General features: G+C 60.0%; 1 protein-coding gene across 1 annotated transcript in view; it reads left to right on the top strand.

Moving 5' to 3' along the window:
* Positions 1-1,347: 1,347 nt before the first annotated feature.
* GUCY2D (guanylate cyclase 2D, retinal) overlaps positions 1,348-12,051 on the top strand; it is a gene marked incomplete at its 5' end in the record, with an annotated part of 30,771 nt that continues 20,067 nt past the window's right edge. Inside the window, 5 exons of the mRNA XM_058828450.1 lie at positions 1,348-1,978; positions 3,481-3,782; positions 4,741-5,095; positions 9,509-9,593; positions 9,747-9,843. Of these exons, the coding sequence (XP_058684433.1) occupies positions 1,348-1,978; positions 3,481-3,782; positions 4,741-5,095; positions 9,509-9,593; positions 9,747-9,843 (1,470 nt within the window). The remainder of the gene's footprint in view (positions 1,979-3,480; positions 3,783-4,740; positions 5,096-9,508; positions 9,594-9,746; positions 9,844-12,051) is intronic.

Raw genomic sequence — 12,051 nt, 5'->3', positions numbered from 1 at the left:
TCCCATGGTGGCATCTCCCACCTTGACATCTCCAATGGTGACGGCATCTACAACAGGGACATCTCTAAAAGTGACACCTGCCATGATGGTGACACTTCCTGTGGTGTCACTTCCCACAGTGACATCTCCAACAGTGACATCTCCAACAGTGACAGCTGCCATGATGGTGACACCTCCTGTGGTGGCACCTCCCACAGTGACGTCTCCCAGGGGTTTGGCACCTCCCATGGTGACACCTCCCATGACAGAGACACCTCCCACAGTGACACCTCCCACAGTGACACCTCCTGTGGTGACACCTCCTGTGGTGACACCTCCTGTGGTGACACCTCCCACGGAGACACCTCCTATGGTGGCATCTCCCATGACGGTGACACCTTCCATGGCGACACCTCCCATGGTGGTGACACCTCCCATGGTGACATCTACCATGATGGTGACACCTCCCATGACAGTGACACCTCCTGTGGTGACACCTCCCACAGAGACACCTCCTATGGTGGCATCTCCTGTGGTGACACCTCCCATGATGGTGACAGTGACACCTCCCATGATGACAGCTCATATGGTGGCATCTCCCATGGTGGTGACACCCCCCATGGTGACACCTCCTGTGGTGGCATCTCCTGTGGTGGCATCTCCCATGGTGACACCTCCCATGACAGTGACACCTCCCATGGTGACACCTTCCATGGCGACACCTCCCATGGTGGTGACACCTCCCACAGTGACACCTCCCATGATGGTGACACCTCCCATGACAGTGACACTTCCCACGGAGACACCTCCTATGGTGGCATCTCCCATGGTGGTGACACCTCCCATGACAGTGACACCTCCCATGGTGACACCTCCCATGGTGGTGACACCTCCCACAGAGACACCTCCTATGGTGGCATCTCCTGTGGTGACACCTCCCATGGTGGTGACACCTCCCATGGTGGTGACAGTGACACCTCCCATGGTGACACCTCCCATGACAGTGACACCTCCCATGGAGGCACCTCCTATGGTGGCATCTCCCATGGTGGTGACACCTCCCATGGTGACATCTACCATGATGGTGACACCTCCCATGACAGTGACACTTCCCACAGAGACACCTCCCATGGTGACACCTCCTATGGTGGCATCTCCTGTGGTGGCATCTCCCATGGTGACACCTCCCATGGTGACACCTCCCATGGTGACACCTCCTATGGTGGCATCTCCCATGGTGGTGACACCCCCCATGACAGAGACACCCCCCATGTCTCCCCCACCATCACCACCTCCCCCGGTGCCACCACCCCCCTTGTCCCCCCCTGTCCCCTGCCTCTCCTGCTGCTGTCCCACCACCCCCGGTGGCCTCCCCTGCTGTCCCCCATCCCCTTCCTCCTCCTCCTCCTCCTCCTCCTCCCCTGCCCCTCTCTGGCCGCCACCTTCAAGGTGGCCGTGCTGGGTCCCTGGAGCTGTGACCCGCTGCTGGCCCGGGCCCTGCCGGAGGTGGCCTCGCGCCTGGCGGTGGCGCGGCTCAACCGCGACGCGGCGCTGACCGCGGGCTACTGGTGGGACGCGGTGGTGCTGCCCGAGGCCTGCTCCACGCCGCAGGCGGTGGCCGGGCTGCTGAGCGCCGAGCGCTACGGCAGCGCCATCGTGGGCCCGCTCAACCCCGCGGCCTGCGGCGCCGCCGGGCTACTGGCCGCCGCCTGGAACAAGCCCTTGGTGTCCTGGGCGTGCGCCGCGGCCGGAGCGGTCACTCTGGTCAACCCCCTGCCCGCTCCGGCCGGCGTCCTCCACGCCGTGCTGAGATATTTCCGCTGGGCGCACGTGGCCGTGGTGGCCGCGCCGCAGGATCTGTGGGTGGACACCGGGCAGGAGCTGGCCAGGGAGCTGAGGGCCAGGGGGCTGCCGGTCACCGTGGTCACCGTGGCCGGAGAGGACGAGGAGGAGGCCGAGGAGGCGCTGAGGAGGGTGCAGAGGGCGGACGGGGTGCGAGGTGAGGGACGGGAGGGACAGGGGTGGAGGTGGAGGTGGGGATGGAGGTGGAGATGGACATGGACATGGAGGTGGAGGTGGACAGAGGGATGGAGGTGGAGATGGACATGGACATGAACATGGACATGGAGATGGAGGTGGGGATGGAGGTTGGAGGTGGAGATGGAGATGGAGGTGGAGATGGACATGGACATGGAGGTGGAGATGGAGAGAGGGGTGTAGATGGAGATGGAGGTAGAGGTGGGGATGGACATGAACATGGAGGTGGGGATGGAGGTGGAGGTGGAGATGGAGATGGAGAGAGGGGTGGAGGTGGGGATTGAGATGGAGATGGAGTTGGAGGTGGAGATGGATATGAACATGGACATGGAGGTGGAGATGGAGATGGGGATAGAGGTGGAGGTGGAGATGGAGGTGTAGATGGACATGAACATGGACATGGAGGTGGAGGTGGAGATGGAGATGGAGGTGGAGATGGAGATGGAGGTGAAGATGGAGATGGACATGGAGGTGGAGATGGAGAGAGGGGTGTAGATGGAGATGGAGGTAGAGGCGGAGGTGGAGGTGGGGATGGAGGTGGAGATGGACATGAACATGGAGGTGGAGGTGGACATGGAGATGGACATGGAGGTGGAGGTGGAGATGAGGATTGAGGTGGACATGGACATGGAGGGAGGGATGGAGATGGAGGAGGAAGGGTTTGAGGATGGATGGGGGGAGGAATCCATGGATGGATGCAGGATGGGATGGACAGATGGACAGATGAAGGATGGGTGGAGATGGTGGACATGGGATGGATGGATGGATGGATGGATGGATGGATGGATGGACAGATGAAGGATGGATGGACAGATGAGGAATGGGTGGACAGATGGATGGACAGAGGAATGATGGATGGACAGATGGATGGACAGATGGACAGAGGGATGAAGGATGGATGGATGGACAGATGGATGAATGATGGATGGACAGATGGATGGACAGATGGACAGAGGGATGAAGGATGGATGATGGATGGATGGATGAAGCATGGATGGACAGATGGATGGATGATGGATGGACAGATGGATGGACAGATGGACAGAGGGATGAAGGATGGATGGATGGACAGATGGATGAAGCATGGATGGACAGATGGATGGACAGATGGATGGATGATGGATGGATGGACAGATGGACAGAGGGATGAAGGATGGATGGATGGACAGATGGATGAAGCATGGATGGACAGATGGATGGACAGATGGATGGATGATGGATGGATGGACAGATGGACAGAGGGATGAAGGATGGATGGATGGACAGATGGATGAATGATGGATGGACAGATGGATGGACAGATGGACAGATGGATGGATGATGGATGGATGGACAGATGGATGGACAGAGGGATGAAGACGGACACATGATGGACCGGATGAGGTCCAGGCGCGTCACAGGGAGGATCCGGGGGGGGGCACTGCCCGGTGCCACCACCCCCATCGCCCCCGTGTCCCCTGGCAGTGGTGGTGATGTGCATGCACTCCGTGCTCCTGGGCGGGCGGGAGCAGAAGGTTCTCCTGGAGAAGGCCGAGGACCTGGGCATGACGGACGGGACCTTCGTCTTCATCCCGTACGACGCGCTGACCTTCGCGCTGCCCTACCGCCGCGTGCCCTACCCGGTGCTGGCCAACAACACCAAGCTGCGCCTGGCCTACGACGCCGTGCTGACCATCACCATCGACTCGCCCGACGCCTCCTTCCACGAGGCCCTGGAGGAGGCCAAGAAGGCCTACGAGGTCCCCGCCAACCTGGACCCCACAGAGGTGGGGCTGGGGGACGTCTGGAAGGGGTCTGGGCGGTGCCTGGAGGGGTTGGGGGTGTCTTGAGGGGTTTGGGGGTGTCTCAAGAGGGTTGAGGGTGTCTTGAGAGGGTTTGAGGGCATCACGAGGAGGTTTGAGGTTGTCTCGAGGGGGTTTGAGGGCATCTCAAGAGGGTTGAGGGTGTCTTGAGAGGGTTTGAGGGCATCACGAGGGGGTTTGAGGGCATCACGAGGGGGTTTGAGGTTGTCTCGAGGGGGTTTGAGGGCATCTCAAGGGGGTTTGAGGGCATCACGAGGGGGTTTGAGGGCATCTTAAGAGGGTTGGGGACATCTCAAGAGGGTTGAGGGTGCCTTGAGAGGGTTTGAGGGCATCTCCAGGGGGTTCTGGGGTATCTTCGGGGCATTTGGGGCATCTCAAGGGGTTTGGGGCATCTCTGGAGGGTTGGGTGGAAATGACCATGGCCAATGGGAGATGACCAAGGCCAATGGGAGATGACCATGGCCAATGAGAGATGACCATGGCCAGTGTGAGATGACCATGGCCAATGGGAGATGACCATGGCCAATGGGAGATGACCATGACCATCTTTGTTGACCATGGCCAGTGGGAGATGACCATGGCCAATGGGAGATGACCATGGCCAATGGGAGATGACTGTGGCCATCTTTGTTGACCATGGCCAATGGGAGATGACCATGACCATCTTTCTTGACCATGGCCAGTGTGAGATGCCCATGGCCAATGGGAGATGACCATGGCCAGTGGGAGATGACCATGGCCAGTGTGAGGTGACCGTGGCCATCTTAGTTGGACCACGGCCAACATGAAATGACCACGGCCAATGCAACCCAACCACACCCCTCCCCCTCCGAGTGCCACCACCCCCACCCCAGTGCCACCCACCGGTGTCCCCTGACCGCGCCGGGGCTCCCACCACGTCCCACCTGTCCCCCCCAACCAGGTCCACCCGCTCTTCTCCACCATCTACAACTCCATCTACTTCCTGGCCACGGCGGTGGAGGCCACGCGCCGCAGCGGCCGCTGGGTGATGGGCACCAGCGTGGCCGACCACGCCCGCGACTTCCAGCTCCAGGGCTTCTGCCAGACCTTCACCGTGGACGAGGACGGCGACGTCTCGGTGCCCTACGTGGTGCTGGACACGGACGGCAAAGGCCACCACCTGTGGGCGGTCTACGGGCTGGAGCCGGGCACGCGCGGCCTCAGCTACCGTAGCCACAGCCCCCACTGGCCCCACAGCTCCAGCCCGGCCACCGACGCCGGCTGCTGGTTCGACTCCAGCGCCATCTGCAACGGCGGTGAGAGGCCACGGTGTCACCACGGGGCTGGGAGGGCCGGGGTGGTGGTGGTGGTGGCCGTGGTTCTGGGGCAGCTGTGGTGCCACCATGGTGTTGGACCAGGTGTGGTCTCCTTGTGGTTGTGGTGTCTCCATGGAACTGGTGGTGGGGTGGTGGTGCCACCACGGCTAAGGGTCAGATGTGGTCCTCTCGTGGTTGTGGTGTCACCATGGAACTGATGGTGTGGTGGTGTTGGACCAGATGTGGTCTCCTCGTGGTTGTGGTGTCACCATGGAACTGGTGGTGTGGTGGTGCCACCATGGCTACGGGTCTGATGTTGTCCTCTTGTGGTTGTGGTGTCTCCACAGAACTGATGGTGGTGTGGTGGTGCCACCATGGCTACGGGTCAGATGTTGTCTCCTTGTGGTTGTGGTGTCTCCGTGGAACTGGTGGTGGGGTGGTGGTGCCACCACGGTGTTGGACCAGGTGTGGTCCCCTTGTGGTTGTGGTGTCACCATGGAACTGGTGGTGGGGTGGTGCCACCATGGTGTTGGACCAGCTGTGGTCCCCTCATGGTTGTGGTGTCACTGTGGAACTGGTGGTGGGGTGGTGTTGGACCAGATGTTGTCCCCTTGTGGTTGTGGTGTCACCGTGGAACTGGTGGTGGGGTGGTGGTGCCACCATGGTTAAGGGTCAGATGTGGTTCCCTCATGGTTGTGGTGTCACCATGGAACTGATGGTGGGGTGGTGCCACCATGGTTAAGGACCAGCTGTGGTCCCCTCATGGTTGTGGTGTCACCGTGGAACTGGTGGTGGGGTGGTGTTGGACCAGATGTTGTCCCCTTGTGGTTGTGGTGTCACCGTGGAACTGGTGGTGGGGTGGTGGTGCCACCATGGTTAAGGGTCAGATGTGGTCCTCTCGTGGTTGTGGTGTCACCATGGAACTGATGGTGGGGTGGTGGTGCCACCACGGTTCTGGACCAGCTGTGATTCCCCCATAGTCGTGGTGCCACAATGGAACTGGTGGTGGGGTGGTGGTGCCACCATGGCTAAGGGTCAGATGTTGTCTCCTCATGGTTGTGGTGTCACCACGGAACTGGTGTTGGGGTGGTGCCACCATGGTTAAGGGTCAGATGTGGTCCTCTCGTGGTTGTGGTGTCACCATGGTGGTGGGGTGGTGCCACCATGGTTAAGGACCAGCTGTGGTTCCCTTGTGGTTGTGGTGTCTCCATGGAACTGATGGTGGGGTGGTGGTGCCACCATGGTTAAGGGTCAGATGTTGTCTCCTCGTGGTTGTGGTGTCACCGTGGAACTGGTGGTGGGGTGGTGGTGCCACCATGGCTAAGGGTCAGATGTGGTCCCCTTGTGGTTGTGGTGTCACCATGGAACTGGTGGTGGTGTGGTGGTGCCACCATGGCTAAGGGTCTGATGTGGTCCTCTCATGGTTGTGGTGTCACCATAGAACTGGTGGTGTGGTGGTGCCACCATGGCTACGGGTCAGATGTTGTCTCCTCGTGGTTGTGGTGTCACCGTGGAACTGGTGGGGTGGTGGTGCCACCATGGTTAAGGACCAGCTGTGGTCCCCTTGTGGTTGTGGTGTCACCGTGGAACTGGTGGGGGGTGGTGGTGCCACCACGGTGTTGGGCCAGATGTGGTCTCCTCGTGGTTGTGGTGTCACCGTGGAACTGGTGGTGGTGGGGTGGTGCCACCATGGTTAAGGACCAGCTGTGGTTCCCTTGTGGTTGTGGTGTCTCCATGGAACTGATGGTGGTGGGGTGGTGCCACCACGGCTAAGGGTCAGATGTGGTCTCCTCGTGGTTGTGGTGTCACCACGGAACTGGTGGTGGGGTGGTGGTGCCACCATGGTTAAGGACCAGCTGTGGTCCTCTCGTGGTTGTGGTGTCTCCGTGGAACTGGTGGTGGGGTGGTGCCACCATGGTTAAGGGTCAGATGTTGTCTCCTCGTGGTTGTGGTGTCACCATGGAACTGGTGGTGGGGTGGTGGTGCCACCATGGGTAAGGGTCAGATGTGGTTCCCTCATGGTTGTGGTGTCACCGTGGAACTGGTGGTGGGGTGGTGGTGCCACCACGGTGTTGGACCAGCTGTGGTTCCCTTATGGTTGTGGTGTCACCGTGGAACTGGTGGTGGGGTGGTGCCACCATGGTTAAGGGTCAGATGTTGTCTCCTTGTGGTTGTGGTGTCTCCATGGAACTGGTGGTGTGGTGGTGCCACCATGGCTAAGGACCAGCTGTGGTTCCCTTGTGGTTGTGGTGTCACCATGGAACTGGTGGTGGGGTGGTGCCACCATGGTTAAGGGTCAGATGTGGTTCCCTTGTGGTTGTGGTGTCACCGTGGAACTGGTGGTGGGGTGGTGGTGCCACCACGGTGTTGGACCAGCTGTGGTCCCCTTGTGGTTGTGGTGTCACCATGGAACTGGTGGTGTGGTGGTGGTGCCACCATGGTTCTGGGTCACAGCTGTGGTCTCTCCTTGGTTGTGGTGCCACCATAGAACTGGAATGGCTGTGGTCATGGTGGCAGTCATGGTTCTGGGTCAGCTGTGGTGCCACCACGGTTCTGGACCAGCTGTGGTTCCCCCGTGGTTGTGGTGCCACCATGGAACTGGTGGTGGTGTGGTGGTGCCACCATGGCTAAGGGTCAGATGTGGTCCTCTCGTGGTTGTGGTGTCACCGTGGAACTGGTGGTGGGGTGGTGGTGCCACCATGGTTCTGGTTCAGTCAGGGTCATGGTGCCACCATGGCTCTGGAGCTCAAGGGAGTTTGGGGGCATCTCCAGGGGGTTTCAAGAAATCTCTGGGGGGTTTGAAGGCATCTCAAGGGGGTTATGGTGCTACCAGAGTCTTGGGCCAACCCTGGTCGTGTTCTGGACGATGGTCATGGTTCCACCATGGTCAGGATCCCACCACAGTCTTGGTCCTACCATGGTCCTGGAGCAACTGTGGTCATGGATCCCACATGATCATGAACCAACCACGTTCCCACCATGGTCATGGATCAACCATGGTCCTGCTCCCACCATGGTCCGTGTGTCCGGGTGTCCGGGTGTCACCGAGGTGTCCGGGCAGTGAGGTGGCCCCAGGGTGTGTCCATCTCTCCCTGTGCCTGTCCCTCCTTCTGTTCCTTCCTCCATCCATCCATGGCCACCATGCCCATCCATCCATCATCCATCCATCCATCCATCCATCCATCCATCCATCCATCCATCATCCATCCATCCATCCATCCATCATCCATCCATCCATCATCCATCCATCCATCCATCATCCATCATCCATCCATCCATCCATCCATCCATCCATCCATCCATCCATCCATCCGTGTCCACTGTGTCCATCTGTCCATCCACTCATGTCCACCATGTCCGTCCATCCATCCATCCATCCATCCATGTCCACTGTGTCCATCTGTCCATCCATCCATGGACACCACATCCATGTGTCCATGTGTCCATCTACTCATGTCCACCATGTCCATCCATCCATCCATCCATCCATCCATCCATCCATCCATCCATCCATCCGTGTCCACTGTGTCCATCTGTCCATCCACCCATGTCCACCATGTCCATGTGTCCGTCCATCCATCCATGTCCACTGTGTCCATCTGTCCATCCACTCATGTCCACCATGTCCGTCCATCCATCCATCCATCCATCCATCCATCCATCCATCCATCCATCCACCCGTGTCCACTGTGTCCATCTGTCCATCCATCCATGGACACCACGTCCATGTGTCCATGTGTCCATCCACTCATGTCCACCATGTCCATCCATCCATCCATCCCTCCATCCATCCATCCGTGTCCACTGTGTTCATCTGTCCATCCACTCATGTCCACCATGTCCGTCCATCCATCCATCCATCCATCCATCCATCCATCCATCCATCCATCCATCCGTGTCCACTGTGTCCATCTGTCCCTCCATCCATGGACACCACATCCATGTGTCCATCTGTCCATCCACTCATGTCCACCATGTCCATCCATCCATCCATCCATCCATCCATCCATCCATCCATCCATCCATCCACCTGTGTCCACTGTGTCCATCTGTCCATCCATCCATGGACACCATGTCCATGTGTCCGTCCATCCATCCATCCATCCATCCATCCATCCATCCACCCATGTCCACTGTGTCCATCTGTCCATCCATCCATGGACACCACGTCCATGTGTCCATCTGTCCTTCCACTCATGTCCACCATGTCCATCCATCCTCTTCCGGCTCCACCCACATCCTCCCACAGGTGACCTCCAGTGCCACAGTCACTGGGTGACGTCAGTTCCCCAGGTGACCACATCCCCCTGGTCACTCCTGGTCACCTGTGGTCACTCCTGGTCACCCCTGGTCACCCCTGGTCACTCTGGTCACCCGTGGTCACTCCTGGTCACTCCCACGGTCTCTCCACAGGGATGGACGCCGGGTTTGTCTTCTTCTTGTTCCTCCTCATCGCCGCTCTCGGCGCGGCCGGCGCCGCCCTCGCCTGCCACATCAGGTGAGTGGCCTTGGTGGCCTTGGTGGCCTCACTGTCCCCGGTGTCCCTGGTGTCCCCACTGTCCCCGGTGTCCCCGGTGTCCCCACTGTCCCCGGTGTCCCCACTGTCCCCGGTGTCCCCGGTGTCCCCGGTGTCACCTCGCTGTCCCCACAGACGCCGCATCCAGCAGGCGCAGCTCATGAAGGGCCCCAACAAAATCATCCTGACCATGGAGGACCTGACCTTCATCAACACCCAGAGCAGCAAACAGGTGACACGGGGGGACACGGGGGGACACGGGGGGACACGGGGGGACACGGGGGGGACACGGGGGGACATCAGGGACAGCGGGGGGACATCAGGGAGGAAAAACGGGGTGACATCAGCTTCAGGGGGACATCAGGGGGACCATGTCCCCATGGCCTGAGGTGTCCCCAGGGCCAGGGAGAAGCTGGTGGGACCCTGTGGGTGACGTGTCCCCATGGCCTGAGGTGTCCCCAGGGCCAGGGACAACCTGGTGGGACCCTGTGGGTGATGTGTCCCCAGTGGGTGATGTGTCCCCAAGGGATGACGTGTCCCCGATGGGTGACGTGTCCCCAGTGGGTGACGTGTCCCCATGGCCTGAGGTGTCCCCAATGGGTGACGTGTCCCCAGTGGGTGACGTGTCCCCAAGGGATGACGTGTCCCCAGTGGGTGACGTGTCCCCATGGCCTGAGGTGTCCCCAATGGGTGACGTGTCCCCAGTGGGTGACGTGTCCCCAAGGGATGACGTGTCCCCAATGGGTGATGTGTCCCCATGGCCTGAGGTGTCCCCTGGGGACCCCATGGGTGACATGTCCCCAGTGGATGACGTGTCCCCATGGCCTGAGGTGTCCCCAGTGGGTGACGTGTCCTTAGGGCCGGGGACAACCCGGTGGGACCCCGTGGGTGATGTGTCCCCATGGCCGGTGGGTCCCTGTGGTGACATGTCCCCAGGGGGTGGCATGTCCCTGTCACTGGTGTGACCCTGTGGGGGACGTGTCCCCATGGCTGGTGTGACTCCATGGGTGACGTGTCCCCATGACCACAGTGACCCTGTGGTGACACTGTGCCAGCAGCTGATGTGTCCCCGTGGTGGGTCCCCATGGATGATGGGTCTCCATAAGTGCCATGTCCCAGCTGGTGGCACCACGGTGTCCCCACAGCTGGTGTGACCCCACGGTGATGTGTCCTCTGATGTCTCCCCATGGTGGGTCCCCAAGGCCTGGTGTGACCCCATGGTGACCTGTCCCTGTGGGTGACACCCTGGTGTCCCTGTGGTTGGTGTCTCCCCATGGGTGATGTGTCTCCATGGGTGACACCTTGGTGTTCCCATGCCTGGCGTGTCCCCAAGGGTGACCTGTCCCCATGGTTGAGGTGTCCCCATGGTTGAGGTGTCCCCATGGGTGAGGTGTCCCCATGGTTGAGGTGTCCCATGGTAGACCTGTCCCCATGGTTGATGTGACCCCATGGGTGACCTGTCCCCACGGTTGAGGTGTCCCCACGGTTGAGGTGTCCCCACGGTTGAGGTGTCCCCACAGCTCAGGTGTCCCCACGGTTGATGTGACCCCACGGTTGATGTGATCCCACAGTTGACCTGTCCCTGTGGGTGACCTGTCCCCACGGTTCAGGTGTCCCCACGGTTCAGGTGTCCCCACGGTTCAGGTGTCCCCAAGGTTGATGTGACCCCAAGGTTGATGTGACCCCATGGTTGACCTGTTCCCATGGGTGACCTGTCCCCACAGTTGATGTGTCCCCATGGTTGATGTGTCCCCATGGGTGACATGCCCCAGTGGGTGACCTGTCCCCACGGTTCAGGTGTCCCCATGGTTCAGGTGTCCCCACGGTTGACCTGTCCCCATGGGTGACCTGTCCCCACGGTTGATGTGACCCCACGGTTGATGTGTCCCCATGGCTGAGGTGTCCCCATGGTTGATGTGACCCCATGGCTGAGGTGTCCCCATGGTTGATGTGACCCCATGGCTGAGGTATCCCCATGGTTGATGTGACCCCATGGCTGAGGTGTCCCCATGGTTGATGTGACCCCATGGCTGAGGTGTCCCCATGGTTGATGTGACCCCATGGCTGAGGTGTCCCCATGGTTGATGTGTCCCCATGGGTGACCTGTCCCCACGGTTCAGGTGTCCCCACGGTTGAAGTGACCCCATGGTTGATGTGACCCCATGGTTGACCTGTTCCCATGGGTGACCTGACCCCATGGTTGATGTGACCCCATGGCTGAGGTGTCCCCATGGGTGATGTGACACCATGGGTGACATGTCCCCGTGGGTGACCTGTCCCCACAGTTCAGGTGTCCCCACGATTGAGGTGTCCCCACGGTTGAAGTGTCCCCATGGTTGATGTGACCCCATGGCTGAGGTGTCCCCATGGTTGATGTGTCCCCATGGTTCAGGTGTCCCCATGGTTGATGTGACCCCACGGTTGATGTGTCCCCATGGGT

Source organism: Poecile atricapillus (assembly GCF_030490865.1).
Source record: "Poecile atricapillus isolate bPoeAtr1 chromosome 36 unlocalized genomic scaffold, bPoeAtr1.hap1 SUPER_36_unloc_1, whole genome shotgun sequence".
Classification (NCBI taxonomy): domain Eukaryota; kingdom Metazoa; phylum Chordata; class Aves; order Passeriformes; family Paridae; genus Poecile; species Poecile atricapillus.
Note: the sequence above shows the minus strand (reverse complement) of the source record. Positions and strands in the feature narration are given on the sequence as shown.